The sequence below is a fragment of the Vidua chalybeata genome, chromosome 26 (genome assembly GCF_026979565.1).
Source record: "Vidua chalybeata isolate OUT-0048 chromosome 26, bVidCha1 merged haplotype, whole genome shotgun sequence".
Taxonomy (NCBI): domain Eukaryota; kingdom Metazoa; phylum Chordata; class Aves; order Passeriformes; family Viduidae; genus Vidua; species Vidua chalybeata.
Window position 1 is genome coordinate 4774268 of NC_071555.1, and position 21515 is coordinate 4795782.

The window sequence follows — 21515 nt, forward strand, 5'->3', positions numbered from 1 at the left end:
GTCCAAACTCCCTTTCCAGCTCTCCTGGAGCCCCTTTAGGCAGTGGAAGGGGCTCTAAGGACTTCCTGGATGCTTCTTTTCTCCAGGCTGGACACCCCCAGCTCTCCCAGCCTGTTATGGGGTGAGGAATTGGTTGCAACCACACAGGGACTAAGCGAGAGCTCCAGAGGATTCCCACACTTAGAGATGGAGCAAAGACCTGTGTGACCTGTTTGCCCAGAAGCCATCACTGGAGGACTCTGCCCTCCCAGGTGTGACACCTGCAGGACCATCATGGTCAGCTCCAGCTCCCCAGTTCCTAAGGCCACACTTCAACGCAGTGTTCCAACGCAGCTCTGATTGTGAAGAAAACATTGCAGGACAGCACTGAAATGAATCATATTTGAAGAAAAACCTCTTATAGCAAAGGCCTGGAGCCCCAGTTCTGACTGTCAGTACTGAGCCTGCCAATGCCTTAATGAGCAGCTCCAACAATTAATTACCTCCCCTGTAAAGAATGTGCTGTTTCCCAGTTCCACACATCTCTGTTGGCCAACAGTTTTGGCGTGTGTTCTTCATCTTCCCTGCCAGATGGAAGAACCCTTGTCAAACTTCTGCTCCCCCATGGGAACTGCTAGGCTTCCAGTCTTTCCTGAGTTGTGGGTGGCACCACAGGTGTGGGATCCCAGTTTTGCTCCAGGTTTCCCAAGCTGCTGACGTGAGCTCCCAGGCTGGCTGTGGTCCCTCATCCCATCCTGTTGGATTAAGCCCTTTTCTGACCCAGAGATGGGGCAACTGAGAGGTGTTTTAAAAACTTTTATTCCATTTTAAGTCTCATGTGAAGGGTGAGACAATACAAATGCTATAATTCATGCTATTACAATCAGAGAGAGATTTTTATAATTTTCTACAAATGCGTTTCCCACACCATCCTAAACCAGATTTATACAGTCTCTGATCCTATACATAGGAACTGTGTGCAGTTCTGGGTCCCAGCATTTGAGAAGGATGGGAAAACCCTGGAATGTGTCCAGAGGAGGAGAACCAAGCTGGTGATGGGCTGGAAGACATGGAGAGAAGGGGGCTGAGGGTTCTGTGCAGCTTCCTGAGGAGAGGACGTGGAGACAGAGGTGCTGAGCTCTTCTCCTGGGGATCCAGGCTGAGGATGCCTGGGAATGGCTCAAAGCTGCACAGGGAGAGGGTTAGACTGGACATTGGGAAGCATCTTTACCAAGAGGGTGGTCAGGCACTGGGATGGGCTTCCTGGAGAGGTGGTCAATGCCCCAAACCTGTCAGTGTTGAAGAGGCATTTGGACGGTGCCCTTAACAAGGTACTGTAACCTCTGGTCATCCCTGAAGTGGTCAGGCAATTGCAGTAGATGGTCACTGTAGGTTCCTTCAAAAGCTCCCCCTCTCCCTCTCCCTCTCCCTCTCCCTCTCCCTCTCCCTCTCCCTCTCCCTCTCCCTCTCCCTCTCCCTCTCCCTCTCCCTCTCCCTCTCCCTCTCCCTCTCCCTCTCCTCTCCTCTCCTCTCCTCTCCTCTCCTCTCCTCTCCTCTCCTCTCCTCTCCTCTCCTCTCCTCCATAAACATTTGTGTAACCCTCTCCAATACTTTCTTTTCATTCACATCCAGCTGCCAAAGTGACAGCAGTGGCCCTGGTCTCATGGACAGCCTCTGGCTGCCTCCTAGCATGGATCCAAACACAGCCCCAGGCATCCCCATGCTGCCCTGGGCTGCAGCCCCTTCACTGGGGAGATCCCAGGGCAGGACCCCAGCCCCATTCCCTGATGGAGCAGCTCCATCTCGTGCCATCCTTAGCCAGGTGGCACAGCCTGAACCCAGCCCTGCCCCAGTGCTGGTGTCGGGGTGGGGTGGCCAAGCCGAGGACCCGGGTCAGACCAGAACACATCCAGCAGCTCATCCCTTCAGAAGGTCCCACTAGCCATGATTTCTATCCCTGCAGACATCACGGGTGTCAGAGCGAGCTGGTGCCAAGGAAGAGGCTCCACAAGCCTCTCCTGACTCTTTTAGTGAGGATGAAGGCCACCAGCCATGCAGGATGCTCTCCAGGCCTCCCTGAGCATGGAAGAATGTAGGGAGGGGAGAACAGAGTGCTGTGGAGCAGTGGTGGGGGGAGGGGGGGGGTCTGAGCCTTATCTGGTCGTGTCTGCCTGGTGGCACCAGGAGAAAGGGGACAGGAGGAGGAAATAACCTGAGGAGAAACTTCCTGTGTGTCTGTTTTGGGAGTCAATAACTTCCTGAGCTCTTTAGGTGGCCTTGAGGTGATCAGAGCAAGCCTGTAGGACAGGGCAGTAAGCAGGGATGAAGACACCAGGAAGAAGTCACTGGTGGCAGGGCACTGCAGTGTCAGCTGCCCATCCTGTCGCTCCTGCCATCACATCTCGCAGATCCCAGCCCTGTAACCCCAAACACGCGTGGGAGCCGCAGGGAGGCTGCAGGAGCTGCTCAGCCACAGTAGAAGTCACCCACCAAACACTTGGGTCTGGCTTTGTCTGGGGCCCAGCAAGTCAGTACCTGCTTCTTGACTCCTTCCACCTTCAGCATTTACCTGCTGCTCTTCCCCTGTGCTTCCTGCTGCGAATATCTCCTCATGAATGATCTGGAAATGGGACGCAGCCTTAACCACTGACACAATCTCGGCTGAGCCGCAGATGGAGCAGAGGGTTGTGCTGCCATCCAGAGGGGCCCGAGGAAATGAGCTGGCAGGAACTTCGTGCAGTTCAAGGTCTCTCATTTTCCTCTGGCCCTTGGATTCTTCTAGCTCAGACTCCCTGCCCTCGTGTCTTTTCTGTGCCACACTGTCTTTGCTGTACCTTACTCCAGCAAACTCTGGCTGTCTCATGCACACAGAGACCAGGGGAGGCTAAGCCCAGCTCCCTCTCAAACAACTGCCCTCGATCACTTCACTTTAAACCCACAGAACTCTTCTCTGCCTGAGTCCATCAAATATTTGCTGTTCATGAATTCTGGTAGAAGTAAAGTCAGACAAGTCTTGGACTCCAGGGTCCAGGACAAAACTCTTTCCTGCCAAGTTGGTTGGAAACCACTCAAGTGGACATCCAGGTCCTCTCCTTGGCTGTTCTGTTTCTTTAGAATCTCTGCTGAGCTATGCCCACAGAATCCCAAAATGGTCTGAGCTGAAAGAGACCTTAAAGATCACCAGTGCCACCCCCTGCCATGGGCAGGGACACCTTCCACTAGACCAGATCAGTCAAAGGCCTGTCCAACCTGTCTTGGGCACTTCCAGGGGTGGGGCAGCCACAGCTGCTCTGGGCACCCTGTGCCAAGGCCTCACCACCCTAGATCTTGGGTTTGTTTTCTTTTTTGGCTCTTCTGCACAGACATTGACAGTTTTCCCAGGAAAACTGGAGCACAGAGGAACTGAAGGTTGTTGCTCACAGTCTCTGGTGCACTTGGCCATGTTCAACTCCTGTCTGGGACTGTTGTCACACAGCCAGGAGAGCCTCAGGTCCTGGCTGCTGCACTGAGGTGGTTGGGAAGAAGCTTTTTAACATTTTTTAATGACTGATCGGGAAGGTTCATGCCCTCAGGAATCCTTTTGCTTGGATAACACGGTGTTGGGTGATGAATGGATGGTTGTCACACTGAGTTCTGCTGATACAAAACAGCTGAGCTCAGGGTGCCAGTTTGTGTTAGATCCAGGGATTTTGAAGATTTTGAGATAAAGAAAATGCCTATGTAGATTTCTGACATTCTTTCAGCATTGGGAGCCCAGGTGTCTGTGAAGCATCTTCCTAAGCATTTCACTGCATCTTAGATAGCTGGAAACCTGCCCCTTAAATTAGCATTCCCACTTGGAATGGCACATCATTGCAGCTGGCCTAACCTGGGATGGGATAGAACAGAATAAAATAGAAGAGAAATAGAGAAGAGTAAAATCGAAATGAATAGAATAGAATAGAATAGAATAGAATAGAATAGAATAGAATAGACTTCCAGAGGGGAAAAAAATCAATACAAGGAGACTGTAATTATTCTTCAAAGAATTTTTACTTGTTTCTGATAGGTAAATTAGCAGCTTTTTTTTTTTTTTAATGGTCAGGATAAGTAGCAGCATATCCAGGGGCCATGGTGTGGTCTGGCATCTCCTCCCTTGGCCCAGGAGAGGGCAGGGATTGTGGGGGCTGCTGCAGGTGAAGGTGCTCTGTGTTATTGCTTGAGGCATCTGCAGAAGCAAGAGAGCTGATGGACAAGGAAGACCCAATAAATCACCTGTTTTATGAAAACCACCAAGTTCAGGATCCTTTAGGTCACATTGGTAGGGATGAGGAATTCTGATGGAGCTGGATATTTATATGATGCAATATTCTTGGTTTCTGAAGCTTGGACAAAGGTGGTTGGTCCTTCCAGAACTGCTTTGCTGCCTTTGCTTCCCATCCTGTGCTTTTGCAACCTTCACACAACGCCAGGTGAGTTTGGAATTCCTCAGTATTTCCCACAGTAGATCCCACCTCCAAGGACTGGGAGGGGAAGTTGCTCCTCCCTTCTTACAACATATCCTGAAAAACCTCCCTTGTTTTGCTAGCAGTGAGGATTAAAGGAAATCTAGAAAATGTGATCTCTGAGGGAGAAGTGAAAGAATTGGGTTGTTTGTAGCAGAGGAGCAGAGCCTGGGACAGCTGGGGATGAGCTGACCTCTGGCCTCCCCTTTGCAGCTGCACTTCCTGCCCTGCTGGGATAACCCTCCTCCAATAAATAAAAGGCTGCCATGGAAAAGCAGGGAATAAACTTCTCTATGTCTGCCTGGAGAGGATGAGGAATCACAGAGTGAGGCTGCAGTGAGAGCTTTAATCAGACTTTGGGGACTGGCTGAGTGTAAACACAGCCCTGGGCCAGGACAGAGCCGCTGTGCCAGGGTTCCGTCAGCGGCAGTTTTAGGAGGGAAGAGCACAAATTAAACAAACATCCATCATGAGGGGTTTAAGCTGCACTTACCCTGCATTGCATCAGGGTGAGCAGCAATTGCTCCAGGCATCCCTCCAGCTCTGCTTGCTCTGCTTCTTTGCTGCTGTTCCCAAAAGTCTCATGGCTCCAGGCAGGTGAAAACTGCCCGCGGCCTCGAACCGGGTCCTCCTCTCCGAGAAGTGGATGTTTGGGGAAGGGGTTTGCTCCCATCCCTGTGACTTTCCAGCTGCCTGGATGCAGGAGCAGCACTGCTGGGCTGCCTCAGGCCCACTGCAGGTGGGGAAGGATGAAGAACCGTGCAGGGGACAGTGAGGAGGGACCATGGAGCTGGGTGAGTGTTGTCAAAGATCTTCCCACTATAAAAACTTCCTTTTTGTTTCTTTAAGGAATTTTAATGGATTTTATGCACTGGGGTAACAACTTCTCAACGCTGTGCTGTGAAGCCAGAGTACAGGAGCGTGAGATTTCAGTGTTCAGCCTGGGCTTCCATCTCTTGTCATAGAATCCCAGAATGGTGTGGGTTGAAAGGGACCTGAAAGATGATCCAGTGCCATCACCTGGAGGGGGTGGGCAGGGACACCTTCCACTGTCCCAGGCTGCTCCAAGCCCCGTCCAACCTGGCCTTGGACACTTCCGGGGATCCAGGGTCACCACAGCTTCCCTGGACACCCTGTGCCAGGGCCTGCCCACCCTCACAGGGAACAATTTATCCCAATATCCCACCTGACCCTGCCCTTGTGGCAGGGGGATGCCCTTGTCCAAAGTCCCTTTCCAGTTTTCTTGGAGCCCCCTTAGGCACTGGAAGGAGCTTCTAAGGCCTGCCTGGAGCCCTTTTCTCCTGAGCAGCCTGTTTGTGCTGGTTTGAGCTGGCCATGGCTCAGCACCACATCTCCAGGAGAGCGGGGATGGGTTTTTATCCAGGAAGCTGCAGAATCAGCTGCAGTCAGACCTGGTGAACATCTCAAGATGTTTCCCTTCTGTTCAACTGAGTCTGGTGGTTTTGGCTGGATTCCCAGCCCTCTTCAGCCTGGGGAATCACAGACCTGGATGTAAATAGAAGCAGCTTTCAGTGAAGTTTTGCCGTGGGGCAATTCCTTCCCGGAGAGGAAACGAAGCTGTTGGATGCTGCTGAGGGACAGGCCAGCCCCACAACCCTTCACGCTGCCCCGGGCTCCTCCACCCTCCTCTCCCGGGAAGAAAAACATCCTCAAGAGGATTCTCAGGAACAGCTTTGAGAAAGATTTCCCCTTATGAGAAGCAAAGGCCGTGAGGACTCTGCTTCATCTGTGTTCTTTTGCAGAGTGTCTGGCTCCACACACGCTGACCTTAGAGGGGATGTTAATGTTTTCCCACTATAAATGTTCATGTGTTTGTGCAACAGTCACATTACAGGCTTGAGAAGTCTCATTTTGGTTTTCATAAAACTTACTGGAAAACTCCATAAAGAAAACACCATATCCACTTTAATTACAAAAAGCCTGGGAAGTGAATATTTAGTTTGTTTACAGTTTGACATCCTCCTCCTTGGCTTGAGACCATAACAGCACTGTGTGTGTGTTGGGCTGGAAATTTTGATGTGTTGTCTAATTTTCTTTATTACTTCCCTTTTTGAAAAAAATAGAGAAGAGGGAAGGGCACAGTTACCCCCTCACAAACGGTTACTGCTGGGGCAGCCCACAGGGTCATTTACCAGCCGGGGAATTGTGGAAAGGAGGAAGAGGCCCTGCCTCATGAACTATAAAAAATACCAGAGGAAGCCAAGTAAGAAGAATCAATATAAGTTACCCAAAGCAAAATTCACGTTTTTAAAGAGAGACCTGGCAGATGAGCAGTTAAAGCATCAGAGAGCAACCTGATAAAATCCCAGAATGGTTTGGGGTGGAAGGGATCTTAAAGCCCATCCAGTGGGCTTTCCCACCTTCCACTGTCCCAGGTTGCCCCAAGCCCTGTCCAACCTGGCCTTGGACACTTCCAGGGCTGGGGCAGCCACAGCTGCTCTGGCCTGGCTCAACAGCCTCATGCAGCCTGCCTCCAGAGCAGAGGAGCTCCAGCCCTCAGAGCATTTTTCAGAGAAATCGCTGTGTTTATCTGTTTTGTCCTCATTTCCATCCTTCTATCCCAGGCAGAAGCTATGTCCCAGAGATGTCTGTGCAAGCCTCGGGTGTGATCCAGAGTTGTGTTAGAGGTGCCCAGACCCAGCAGGGTGGCCCTAGTGGCTGCTGTCCTGCCTGCACTCAGGCACACGCAGGCACAGAGCTGCCATCGTGTGCCCAGCCCTGGGCAGAGCTGCAGGGCCACACTCACTCCCACCAGCCCCTGAGCCTGGTCTGGGGGGATTTCAGCCATCAGAGGTGGGGAGATGCTGGAGCCCCTAGGGCCCCTCCTTTAGGCACCACGACAATGGGGATGGGGTGCCCTGGCTGAGCCAGGCTCTGATTTCTTTTGCCTGGGTATCAGCCATGTCCCTTTTGCTGTCCTCAGTGGCCTTCTGGCTCTGTGCCACACCTGGAGCTGGCCCATGGCCAGCACACACCTCCCACACTGACCTGCTCTGGGTCCCAGAGCAAACCCAGCCCCAACCCTGCCCCCCTGTTTTTTGGGATCAGATAAAACTCAGTCCAGTAACAGCAAATCCTCTGAAGATTTGGACACCTGGCTGGTGTCCTGCCCAGGCACAGGGATGCTCCCCACAGCCCATTTTCAGTTCATCACTGGCAGCACCCCAGGGAGAGGACACCTGCTCATCCCTCCTCACCCCTGGGACAAGAAGCAGCAGCTTTTATTGGGCTTTTCTCCCATTTTGCACAAAGCAGCTCCACTACTTGTTTTCCAAAAGCTTTTAGGATCATGTACTACAACGTCTCCAGCTAAAGCTGTAAATCCCACAGCTCTGTGCTGCAGATGAAGACTTGGTTTGGATCCAAGTTTTGGAAAGGCCAACACCATCCTGAGCACAGGCAACAGGAATGGCACAAGTCCACCCTTGAGGACAGTGAACTGTGAGAGCCCTGGTCCTCCTCCAGGGCTCCCAAAGGAGAGAAGTCTTTGTTGATTGATTCTGGATCCACAGACTGATAAAAGCACCATGTTTGTGTTTAACCCTCCCATTTCCTCAGCCTATCTGGGCTTCTGTCTTTTGCTATCAACCAAGCTAAAAAAGATAATCAAATAAATGAACAACAACACAAAAAAAATCATCCTGAAAGGCTCTTTCAGGTCCAGTTGCTTGTGGGTTCATCCTCCTGCTAAAGCTGCCTTTTGGGGTGACAGATGAAAGCAGTTTTTTGAAGGGTATCCACATGGTGTGTGCAGCCTCAACAGGCACTTCCCCTCTGGGAATAAATCATCACTTTCAGTTTTTTAAGTCAGGATTTGCATCCAGGTGTTTCCCATAGGTTGGAGGAGGAAGTTGAAATTGTGAGCAGAAAGTGCAAGTGCTAAAGAAACAACAAATACAGGCTTTTGTGGGGGTCTGGCACAGGGGCTGCCCATTCATAAGAAATTTGTGCTCCACCAACTCCATAGCAGTAGATTTCCCTCTTCCCCCAAACTGGACTCCAGAAAATCTGTTGAGAGGTCACTCAATTCATCTTGTGCTTCAGATCCCTATTTAGCAACATTGAGGTTGCAAAAGCCCTCTGAGATCATCAGGTCCAATCCTTCTCCATGGCACTGCCAAGGCCACCACTGACCCATGTCCCCAAGTGCCACATCCACAGGGCTTCCAAATCCTCCCAAGGATGGGGAGCCCTCCGCTGCCCTGGGAACAGGATGTTTCTTACACAAGAACTCTCAATTCCAAACTCAGCAGGACTATCAGGATAAAATAAAGGGGAGAGGTAGGGGTTATGTGGGGAAGGAAAGAAGATAAACAGGAAAAAAAGACCAAATAAAGATACTGAAGAATAGATTCCAGGGAGCTGAGGGTCCACTGAGTCAGTGGTGAGGCGAAGTAAGAACAGAGATGCACCTGAGAAACCACAGAACCCCAGCAGGGCTTGGGTTGGAAGGGCCTTTAAAGCCCACCCAGTGCCACCCCCTGCTATGGGCAGGGACATCTTCCACCATCCTGGGTTACTCCAAGCCCTGTCCAACCTGGCCTTGGACACTTCCAGGGCTGGGGCAGCCACAGCTGCTCTGAGCACCCTGTGCCAGCCAATATTTTGCCTCTCTAGAGCCCAGTTAAGCTACAAGTTTTTGGGTAGGAAAGGTTCATTGATAACACCAAATCTCCTGCCCTGGTGATCTGTCCCAGCATCTCCTCTGCTCCAGCTGCTTCCCCTGAGAGCTGGTGATGGCACCAGGCTCAGTTTTTCTTCCAGGCAGTGATCCCACACACAAGTACTGCAGGGGTTAAGAAGCCAGACAGCCACACTGCACAAGAGCAGCTCCACATGTCACCGTCCCAGCAGCAGCTGGGGCTCCAAATACTGAAATAAAGAGGAGAGAAGGAAGAGGGCAACAGCTCCAGGCTGTTTGCAGGGACAAGACTGAATGAATGCTCTTCTTGGCTTTTCCTTACTGTAGCACAAAAGAAAACACCAACAGGATGATGAAGCTCCCAACCAGATGTATCAGAGGGTGTGGAGCCTTCCCCTTCACCTCCCTGAGCTTTTGGGGCAGGTCAAGCAGACTCCAGCCAGGAATGCTGGAGGTAAAACCAGGCTTCACAGGAGCCTGGGTGTAGCCTCAAGTTCAACTGCAGCTCTTATTTCTACAAAGGCTAGGACTTCCCTATGGGATTTGGCCCCAAATCCATAGATTTGAGCCAATCCTGATCAACCTAAAGAGTCAGGGCTGCCAGAATAGAGACTGAGCTGAAGCTCCTCAGAGGGGGGTATGACAACGGGGCGTGCAGGCAACAGGGACATCAAAACTCAACCCTCAGTCCTTGGGCAGGACTTGCTCCTTGAGAGCAGCTGTTATCCTGATATTTACCAGGGAAACAGCCAAAGGGCACTGGTAAGTGACAGTCCAAGCACTGTACAGTTCTTGGGTACACCCAGGAGAGCAGAGAGAGCAAACAGGAACAGCTGGGGACTCAGCCAGAGCTACCAACAGCTGCAGCCAGGAGCTGCTTCCCACCAGTGACACCCACAGTACCTGTGTGGATGTCACTGGAGTGCCCCTGTCCCAGATGTGTCACCACATAGGCAAGCCCCCCCAAAGCCCAGTGGTGCCCACCAAGGGAGGCAGCCTATAGGGTGGGCAGAGGTGTCACCACCTCCCTCTGAAGAAACCTTCAGCTCATGCCAGCGTTACAAGGCCCAATCCCTGTGGAAGGATCCATCCCTTTCCCAGCCTCCCCACCCATATTCCTGGGAGGGCAAGCTCAGCAGCTGGAAAGGCTGCCCCAAGGGAGAGTGTCCCAGTGCTGCCAGGAACTGTTGGCACTTCATTGGGACTGAGAACCCTCTCTGGGAAGGCAGGCAGCTGGGCACTGCCACGTACCCTGCCCATGCCAGGATTTGGAGCTGAAGGTAGGAAGCTGGAGAACCCAGAGACATCCCTAGGACTGGTATCTGCAGGGGCTCCATGGAGAGCCTGGAAACAAAATGGGTCATTCAGTGCCAGGTGCTGGCACAGCATCATCAGGAATGCTGCTGCCTCCAAGACTGGCATTCCCCCAGTGCTTAGAATAACATCCACCTTTCCTCCTTCTACTTTTCTTGGCCAAATAGGGTGCAAAGATGCACCCAGCTGCCCAACATCCCCCCACCCAGGGCAGCCTGGGCTGACAGAGCCAGGAGGCTGCCCTGTGAGGGTTTCTTGAGGCAGGTGTGTGCACCCACCCCTGTTCTGCTCCCCTTCCTGGGGCACGCAGGTACCCAGCCCAACACCTGCTGCTCTCAGTGCTGGCAGTGCCAGCCCAGGGAGGAGGCTCCATTAAACAATGCCAAAAAAATACTTTATTTACCAAAACCACCTTAAAATACTACAAAGACTGTCCCATCCTGCCTCAGCTCATGGCTCAAGATCCTGGAGGAGGCTTGTAGAGCTCACGCAGCAGCACCAGTTTCGTGGCCAGCAGAACTTCACGGTGGCCAAGGTGGCTCCTTCTGCCATAGCGGGACAGCCGGGAGGCCTCCAGGGCCACATCCCCGAGGAGCTGGGGACTGCCTAGCCAGGCCAGCATGGAAGCCACCAGGCAAGAATCCCCCGTGGAACACGTCTGTGGGAAGAGCAACCAGCAGCATCAGCACAGCAGGCACAGCCCAGCCCCAGCTTCAGTTTGGGACCATGGAATGATTCCAGTTGGAAAAACCCATAAAGATCAAAACCAAACATTCCCCCAGCACTACCAAGACCATCATTAACCCACCTCATCCACACATCTTTTAAACCCCTCCAGGGATGGCAACACCATCCCTGAGCCCTGCTCAGCCACCACCCAGCCTGGGAGACATGGATGATCAGGTGGAACTCAGGGAGCTGGATCCTCAGCCCAGCCCAGCCAGGACTCACCCGGTTTAGGAGCTTGCAAATATGGGCTGAATAAGCCACTTTCTTCTTCTGCCTGTGGAGGCGGAGGCAGCGGAGGCTCTGCCAGGCACATCCCTCTGCTGCCTGCAGGGGCTCAGGGAGGGCAGAAGGAGCCAAGGGGCTGTGGAGGGCAGAGGGTCCTGGCTCCATCACTGCTGCCCACGCTCAGGTCTGGGGTCACACACACTTCCTGTGGCTGCAACACCTCTGCTGAGAGAAAGCCAAGCAGGGGCTGAACACACTGCTGCCCTCACCCTGTCCTTGCCAGGGTGCTAATTAGCATCAGGCAAATCAGGCACTTCAAATAACACCAAAGCCATACAGCCCATTGCATAAACAAGGCCAAAAACCACCCACTCTGCAAAGCTAAACACACATAAGAAAAGCAAAGTACAAATAAAGTATTTTAGGTGATTTTTCTTCACAGCTCACCTCTGAGAGCTCCTCCAGGCTTGTCCTCCCCCAGGAGCAGAGAGGGAGCTGGGATCTGCTGCCTATAACCAGGGGGGATCATTGCCTGCAGCTGGGAGGGGTGGGGAGGGGGCCCACACAGCTGCACGGGTGGGGATGGAGATGGAGATGGAGACAGGGATGGAAACAAGGACAGGGATGGCCACAAACCTCACACCTGCACCCTGTCTCCTGCACTCAAACCAGCTATTCTTTCCCAAAATTCTTTTAGGTGAGGCTGTATTTGCTCCCAGGTCCCCTGACAGCCCCATTGCCCTAATTAGTATCATTAAGGAAATTAGCCCTCGGTGTTGGATCTGGGGGGACTTTTTGTGTGGTTTATTCTGCATTAATTTGAGGGAGTTCCAGGATTTCACCAAGCACCAGGGTGAGCAGGGTCTGGGGGGCACCTGGGGATGCTGGAGGCAGGGACCCTCCACAAACACCCTACCTTCTCCCCCCTGTCCTGGCAGGGGTCTCAGTGCAGAACCCTTTTCTGTGGTGTTTGTGGCACCGGGGTGCAGCAAAGAGGGGGTCAGTGTGCTCTGGATGTGGCCCCATCCTCAGGGGGATGAGTTTTTGAGGAGGGGGGGATCCCTTGGGTGCAGCCCCCCACCCTGCAGGGAGTTTGTGGAGGGTTCCTAGGGTGCAGCATCTTTTCCTGCAGGATGTGGGTGGAGCTGGGTGTCCCTGCAGGGGACACCTGGGGGTCCTGGGGTGCAGGATCTGTCCTGGAGGGAAGGAAAAGGTGTCCCCTGAGTGTAAGATCCAGCCCTGCTCTGGGATGGAGATTCCATAGGGTGCAGGATGTGGCCCTGTAGCACATCCAGTGCAGGGCCTGCCCCTGAGCCTCTCCAGATGAAGAATGTGACCCCTTAGCAGACTGTGTGAGGGGTCTGGGGGGCTGCCCTGGGTGCAGGATACACCCCAGGAAGGAAGATTCCTCCGGGGGGGACAGCATCCTGCAGCCCCTCATCCTGGGGGTCTTTTCAAGCACAGAATGCAGCCCTTTAGCACGCTGTGCTGTGGTGGAGGGGTCTCTCAGGTGCGGGATGTGACCCTTTCCCACGCTGTGTTGGAGAGAGGAGTCTCCTAGGTCCAGGATCCTCCTCAGGAAGGAATTGTTCCCCTCTCAATCACATCCTCCCTTCCCTGGACCACCCTGCAGCCTCTCACCCTGGGGCTCTCCCATGTGTGGAGCAATGGAAGCAGCCCAAGGCTGGTTCTGGTTCTGGGGTGCCCGGGTGTTGCAAAGGGATTTATTGTGTGGTTTATTCTGCTTTAATTTGGGCAGGTTCTGCGGTTTCAGTAAACACCGGTGTGAGCAGGGTCTGGGTGTGCGCCCAGGGGGATGGGAGCAGGACTGACCCTGCTGAGTGGGGTCATGGGGTGGGGTTTCCGTTGGGTGCAGGATCTGCTTTCTCCCCCCTGTCCTGGCAGGGGGTAGAAAGAACCCAATATTTGGGGTGTGAGGGGAGCTCTTCTGGGTGCAGGACACCCCAGGCAGCACAGTCCCTGCTCCAGGGCTCACATCGCCCATCGCGGAGCTCCCGGTCCCGCTGTGCTGGGGATCCCCCGGCCCGGGCAGCACAGTCCCTGCTCCAGGGCTCACATCGCCCATCGCGGAGCTCCCGGTCCCGCTGTGCTGGGGATCCCCCGGCCCGGGCAGCACAGTCCCTGCTCCAGGGCTCACATCGCCCATCGCGGAGCTCCCGGTCCCGCTGTGCTGGGGATCCCCCGGCCCGGGCAGCACAGTCCCTGCTCCAGGGCTCACATCGCCCATCGCGGAGCTCCCGGTCCCGCTGTGCTGGGGATCCCCCGGCCCGGGCAGCACAGTCCCTGCTCCAGGGCTCACATCGCCCATCGCGGAGCTCCCGGTCCCGCTGTGCTGGGGATCCCCCGGCCCGGGCAGCACAGTCCCTGCTCCAGGGTTCACATCGCTCCCGGTCTCCCGGAGCTCCCGGTGCCCTTTCCCGGGGGTCCCCGCCTGCAGCGCGCGGCTCCCGCCGCCAGGGGGCGCTCCCGCCCCGCCCCGCCCCGGGAGCGCCGTGCCCGCTGCGGCCGCCAGGGGGCGCCGCGCGGAGCCGCCTCACAGCCCCAGCGCCGCCCCGCCGCAGGTGACACCCCCACACCCCCCCGCCCGGGGAGCGGCGGGAGCGATCCCGAGCCCGATCCCGTCCCGGTCCCGCTCCTAGCTCGGCCCCCGTCTCGGTCCCGGCCGTCCCAGTGGCCGCCATGGCAGAGCAGGAGAGTTTGGAGTTCGGCAAAGCCGACTTCGTGCTGATGGACGCCGTCACCATGCCCGAGTTCATGGCGAACCTCCGGCTGCGGTGAGTGAGGGGCGGGCGGCGCGGCCCCACCGCCCCGGGGCTCGGCGGGTCTTCCCCTCACACACGGCCCGCTTGGGATGGAGTGTGAGGGAGCCGAAACCCTCCCTGAGCCTCCTCCGCCTGCTGCCCGTCCCTGACGGAGCAAACCCGCACAAAAGTGTCGATTTTTCTATTAAGTGGAAGAGCCGTGTAAAGATGAGGGTGCTCGGGGTGCACCAAGCCCTGGGGGCTGCGGCGGCTCTCAGTCCCCCCTCTGGAAAATCTCCCTCCGGAGTCACCTGCCTCAGTGCCCACCTCCCTCATGGGACCATGGAACGGTTTAGGAGCGAAGGGACCTTAAGGACTTTTAAACAGTATGCTGTTCTTCCTCCTTCACAGAAACACAGGGTGGGGTGGGTTGGGAAGGGACCTTAAAGCCCATCCAGTGTCGCCCCTGCCATGGCAGCGATACCTTCCACTATCTCAGGTGGCTCCAAGCCCCGTCCAGCCTGGCCTTGGACACTTCCAGGGATCCAGGGGCAACCACAGCTGCTCTGGGCAGTCTGTCCCCACTCCCCTCTGCTGGGTTTCTCGCCTGTGCTGACATTCTGCAAAGTTGCTTTAGAGAGAAAGAAAAAGAGCAATAAAAGTCACCAAGTCCAAGGTTGCTCCATCCCACAGGGGCATTGCAGCCGCTCGCTGGTGTAGACTTGCTGTGCTAACATTTTGTGATCTTTATGGTTTTATTTCCCTTGTAGATGTGGTGGGTGCTGGAAGGATCCACATTTTCCTGCCTGTTCCCTCTCAAGCACAACTAAATCCTGGGCAGCACTGATAGAGGACAGCCGGGAGACCCTAAGTCTGTGGCTGCTTTTCACTTTCCATTATAAAAAATTCATGGGATCTCCTCCTGATAAACTCTTATGCCCCTGCTTGTGCAAGGATTTGATAATTGCCAAAGAGAAGCTTTTGGGGTAAAGATGTGACTTGCTGGCTTGTGTCCCTCCCCTGTTCTGCTCAGGTTTTCCTGCCTGTTCCTGTCCTGCCACTTGTGTTCCGGTGGGTTTTGGAATCAGTCACTTGTGATGTCCCTGGTGTTGTTGGAGGCCCCTGAGAGTGGCTGTGGCAATAGATGGGAGGTAGGCTAAGCTCCCTCAGCAGGCTTCAGACTACTGAGGAAGGAGAATATTAAGCTTTTTCGGACAATTGTGTTGCCTCTTCTGGATGAAGTCTGTAGATTTTGCGATCTGGCTGCTTCAGCCACGATGTGCTTGGGAATTTCTGTACTACACAGCTGTCCCTGTGCCCTGAGATGCTGCAGGGTGAGGGCTCAGATCCTGTCGGGTGTAATAACAACCAACATACTTTATGCTTTTTTCCTTCTATATTTTGGATTTCTGCTTGGGCAAAGAGGGATTTGTGTTTGAATATAAGAAAATCATAGTGAGAATGGTTGAGCTTTGAACATGATTTCAGATTTAAATTAATTTTGCAGTGCCTCTAAAAGTTTAAATTTGTTTCTCATTTGTACACTCCATGACATTGTAATTGTATTAGAAAGGGCTTGCACGCAATATCTTTATAATTAGCAGGAAACTTGTGTGTCATGGTTTGTTCTTGGGGTTTTATTCTTTGGTTAATGTGTACTAGAAATCTAAATGAAGTATTGGAAATGGATTTATAACTTAAAAATCAACGTGGCATGTTGGTTGCCTTTAGGAATCCATTGAGAGGTGCATTTCAGGGACAGACTTTGCTAATTTTGTATGGAGGCATGAGAAGAACAAGCCAGCAGTCCTGGATCCTTACAATAAATGTGCAACTTTGTTTATTTTTTTCTCTGTGCTGTTGCTGATGGTGCCTGAGGGTGTATCCAGGACATCCCTGCTGTGTGTGATATACCTTGGAGGCCCCGTTTACCTGCAGTGCCTTGGTCCCTGGCACTCAGACCTGCCCAAACCCAGGCTTATCCTCTGACAACAGTTCAGACTTGAGTTCTTCTCGCCCAGCCGTAAGCTCTGCCTGAGCTTCAAGGTCATCCGGTGTCTGTGCTGTGGGCAGAACAAGCTTTTGTCAAAAGCTGATTGATACTGTTAATTTTTCTAACCTTGGTGCTGTCATCCCCTGCCTCCAGGCCTGTCTGCACTGGGACATTTGGGAAAGCTGATGTGATTTCCCAAAAGTGTGGCTTTTCCGTGAAGCTGCTGAGCTCTGCCGGGCATTGGGCGCTGTGTGGTGGCCCTGTGCTGCTGCCTTGACCCCGCTGCCGGTGCTTTACAACACTCAGGCAACACCTGCTGCTCACATTTTACTGCTCTGGAGAGGGCGATTGACTCTTGGTGCTGACACGTAGGACGCTGTGTGAGACCCAGCTCAGGACCTGCTCAAGGGTTGGCTGTGTCACTGTGGCGATGGCAGTCCCCTTTGTGCTGGGTGTGTGCTGAGCAGAGGGAAGGAGTTGCTGCTCCTCCGTCACTGAGTGCCCGTAGCGGGTTTGTTCAGTTTACACTTGGATGGGCTCCACCCTATTCCATAAATCCAGCTTTCTGCCAGAGCTATTTTTGTTCGGGGTCACTGGCTGACCCAAGACGGGCTGTGCTGGATTTAGTTCCCAAGTGAGCCCAGATGTGGGTGGAATTGAAATCATACCAGTTTTGGTGCATGCAAGGATATTTCCCCAAGGATGTCTCTAGTGGGAAAAAGAGGAATGGTGAAGCTGCACTTTTCATTAGTGTAGTATTTGAATTCTGTGGTGTTGACATGGGCTGGATGAGTGTGCCTGGATAGGTGGGTGGATGCAGTGTGAATTTACTACCTCATTTCCCAGCCCCAGTGCTCATGCCCAGTTATTTTTAAGTTTGAGTGGTGATTCAGCAGGGATATCACTGTGTCAGTACCTTTTCATGGCTGTGTCTTACAGCTACTTAATGAATGTTTCTTTGGACACTCAGCAGTCACTGCATGTTACACTTTATTGTAAATAAAATTCATCCTGTCCTTGAATTCCTTAGTCTTGAGTGTGCTTCATCCCAGTGTCTGGTTGTGATTCTTAGTCATCAGAATAATTAAAAAAAAAAAAAACAGGACTATGGGAATGGTCTGTGTGGACTCAGTAGCTTTGTTTCTTTATAGCAACCTCCAAAGTTGTAACAGACAATTGTTTCTGGAATGCTCATAGATCGGAATTATTAAAACAGCTGTATTTGAGTGGTTTGTGTGTCAGCAATTGCCCATTATCCCTTCAGTGAGTGCCTGCTCATCTCTGCACTGCTGCAGGAGTAACTGACAATTCCAATCCCAAGACATTGGATTAATTGAAGGACTCCTTAAAATACGGAATCTTTTTGGGTCTAGCAACGCTCGGGTCCTGCCACTGGCAGGCAAGTATTTATCTGTGGTCAAGTGTTACCTGCTGTAAGTGATGGGAGAATGCTTTGGACTTGGTAAAACTCTCTATTTCACTGCATTTGACTTAACATGACCATGGCTATTCCATGGCAGGTGGACTGAGATGGTGCTTGTGGAAAGGAAGTGTTGGTCTGGCCAGAGCTGCTCAGCTTTTGCAGAAATTGTGGTGTAGATGAAACTATTGAGTAAGAGAAGCAAGAAAGTGTACCACCTCATTTTCTTAATGCCATAGTGAAAATTTCAAGTAGTAAAAGTTACCATTTTTAATTTACTTCCTTGTAAGGAAGCTTATTTTTTAGAATTATGAAATATTCTGGTTTATCAGGTGATTTCTTGTATTGCACTGCAAAGACCGCTCACTGTTCTGTACAGCTTGCATTTGTCTTGACAAACAGATCAAACCTCAGAACATTAAAAATGGGATGTGTGGAATGCCAAGAAGGAGTTCTTCAATTATCTGTTGTGCAGCCTTGGCGATGCCTTTGGGAGTCACTGCAGGGCAGTTCCTCCTCCCGGGGTCTCAGGTGTGTGCCAGGACAGTCAGATGTGACCCACACACTCTGTGCCAGGCAATAGGATCCTGTGGGGGCCCAGCTGGGGGCAAACCCAGCACCCCTGAACCACTGGGAGAGGGAAACCACGTGGAAATGCAGGGAAAAGCAGAGAATTACACAGGGCAGCATCAGGGCAGCGTTTGGGGTGGTCTGATGTGAGCTGTGTGCTCGTGGTGTTTGTGTTCCCACATCTGCATTGTGAGCAGGTGCTACCTGACTCATCCTCTACTGATTTCTAGGGAGTTGCTCATTTATAATAAGCATTGTGCAAATCCCCCCTGGAACACAACAGATCTGTGTCACCGTTATTAAAGAATTCAAGGATGTGTGAAAGGAAGACAGTGAGAGCACCTGGTGATGTATAATGATTGTAAAATGAATTTGGGATTGTTTTGCTCTTCTTTTAAGTACTTCCAGCATAAAACCAGCTGTGGAAGGCTGTACTTGCTACTCAGATAGTTCTTGGTCATCCCAGGCCACCTGAGCCTGGAGTGGTACAAAGATCTATGGGTTAATAGTCCTTGCATTTGTCTCCCTGTGAATGTGGTGACTTCTGGCCTCTTAAAGCACCATTTCATAAGAACACATCTCTGTGTTCACTTAAAAACACACAAAAGTGTTTTTCTAATGTTTCTCAACTATCTCACAAACCCCAGCATTTTCAGATTAAGGCAACAGGTCTAGATCTGTATTTATTGCAGGGCCATTTGAAACATAGATAAATTTGCTATAATTATTAATAGTTTTGGCATCAAGAATCTATACTGAAAATCTGGTCCTCCTGAGAATATGCTGGAAGTATTTGGTGCTGAAGGAAGTGTTTGCTTTGCAGGCAGGGCTGAGACATGGGCTGGAGTCCTAGAAAAAGGTTGGAGCAAACTGAATGGGGAATTGGGCTTTAAATGCTGCAGAGGGATATCTCGAAGGGGTTTTCTTGAGGTTGTTGTGTGGAGGTTGTACCTTTTGGGCCTCTGTCAAAAAAACCCCGTTGTTTTTCTGGATGATGTGGCGAGTTGAGGCCATTCTTTAGAATTCTAAAATCACAGAACAGTTTGGGTTGGAAGGACCCTAAAGTTCCACCCCCACCTCTCTTCCACTGGAGGAGGTTCTTCAAGTCCCTGGTCTAGGACACTTCCAGGGAAGTACTTTAAGTTCTGAAAGGCCAAACTCATGTTCTGCCATTCAGTGTCCCCTAGATCTGCAGACTGGATTGTTTACCTTTCCTTTTTCTGGTCTGGAAAAGCAAGCACAAGTTCTAGTGTTGAACAAATGCTTCAGTTTGTCTCCATCTTCAGGAAACGGGTATCCCTGTGATCCATTAGGAACAATTCCTAGCCCAGCTGTGGGTCCCATTTGTTCTTGCTCGGTACCATGCCCTTTCTATTCTTCCCTTGATGAACCTCAGTTGCAGTTTTGGAGTGTGAAGGGTGCTGTCCGTATTACACTGATGTTTTTACACTGACTTCCTTATCTTTTTGAGCACCATCTTAAACATTCATATTTGGGGTTGAAATTGCGGTGGGAGAGGTTTGGTTTCCCATGAAGTAATAAACTGTATTTAATCCCAGCAGAGGAAATATTATGTGAATGCTTAGTTTCATTTGTGCTTTTGCTAATAAAATATTCATGCTTCATAAACAAGCTTTTCATGCCTTTAAGCCATTTTAATTTCCTCATTCTAAATAGTTATGAATATTTGAATTGTTCATGTGGTGTTGGATTAAAGAGCTGCTGGGAAGAGGCTGCTTTCTCCCTGGAGAGGGGCACCTGTCTCCGGGTGCTTCAGGACACTCCTTCCTCTACACAGGCCAGCAGCAGTTGAGTCTCATCAGCCCTTCTTGGCTTCCTCAGAGTTACTCAACCTGCAGAAGCCATCTTGTGTCACAGTTTGGAATGAATGGAATGAAAATTCCCCTTAGTCCATCAAAATTTGACTTACGAGCTTGGCCTGGGGCCAGCCTGATCTTCAGAGGTAGAAAAGGCCATCAATCTCACTTAAAAAGCAAATCTCAACCAGAGGAGTAGCAAAGGGAGAATCCAGGCCAGCTTCCCCACTCCACAGGGACTCTTCAGCCCGTGGACACCTGGAGCTGCTGCAGGTGTGCTCTGGGATTCCTGACTGGAATTCCCATGAACCAGGCTTTGAATGAGGTGGTGTCCAGCCTGGGGTTTGTTTTGCCTCCATATGTGCTGAGTTTATCTGGTTTCACTGGGCCTTCCTTAGCACATCTGCCCTCCCTGCCTGATGAAAGCCTCCTTAGAGGGAAGTTTTACAGGAGTCTTTTTATAGCAGCTGGGTGGGGGAGTGTTTAATAATTTTAGCACCTGGGTGTTGAATAATATATGAGGTCAGATTTATGAATGAGATCAGTCTTTCAGGTGCCTTGTACTTGTAAACTCTGAGGCTGCTGATGTTGTGCCCCAGACCTGCTGGTCCTGCCCCCAGCTGCCTCTGGTCCTTGCCGGAGCACAGGTAACAACATTTAGTTGTGGTAGGCGCAGCAACTTGGGGAGTGACATCCATGGCATACGGCATCAGGTGTGAAACAAAAACCTGACAGAATCAGTGAAGTAATGAGAACTATGGGGGATTAGCTCAATAGAAAATGCTCTTTCTTGCATTTTTAAAGTCTTTTTTTCCTGCTGTTTACACAAAGTATATCTACAAAAATCAGCTGGTAATTTAGGAATTCCTCAGCAGCCTTTTGGCTTTCATCCTTACTCTGCAATAATTTTGTAGATTCTGATGAAGTGCTGTGGGTCTTGAAGCTCCTCAGAATAGCAGTGCATCTGTTTGGGATGCTGTCAAGTGGAATCCTGTTCTGGTCTTTGACTACTCCATGTTTGAGGTGGCTTGTGTAACCTGCATAATCTTAACTGATTTGTCATCACTTGCTGATTTTCACCAGCTGAAGGTTGACTCCAAGATCTGCTAACTTCCTACAGTAAATATTTGCTAATACTTCCAATGAGTCTCATGGCCTCCTTTAGTTAAGAGTCCTTTGCATTGACTTCTGTTCAGAAATCTGCCTCTCCAGGTGCTTTACTGATCTAACACTCACTGAGCCCTTGCATTTCTTTGCCTCTTTGCATTTCTTCTGGCTGAGCAGGCTTTGACACCACCTGAAGTGATATTTACTTGAATTCCTTTAAAGATGCAGATCTCATGAGGTATTTGGAGTTACATCATCCCTCTCTGCATCCCTGGGTCACGATTGCATCTTTTTATGGAATGAAGGAGTTCTGAGAGGGGGAGAAGGAAACACATATCTGCACATAGTTTTGCCTGTAAGTGTGAAGTAGGGGAGCTGTGTGTCCCCTGATCGCAAATGCTCATTTCCAGTTCTCTGAAGCAAATACACAATTTCTAATTTACAATTTGTAA

General features: G+C 51.5%; 1 protein-coding gene across 2 annotated transcripts in view; it reads left to right on the forward strand.

Moving 5' to 3' along the window:
* Positions 1 to 13993: 13993 nt before the first annotated feature.
* MYO1D (myosin ID) overlaps positions 13994 to 21515 on the forward strand; it is a 154357-nt gene continuing 146835 nt past the window's right edge. For both annotated transcript variants that reach the window (XM_053965192.1, XM_053965193.1), the window contains exon 1: positions 13994 to 14189. In XM_053965192.1, coding sequence (XP_053821167.1) covers positions 14095 to 14189 — 95 coding nt within the window. In that variant the 5' untranslated portion in view covers positions 13994 to 14094. The remainder of the gene's footprint in view (positions 14190 to 21515) is intronic.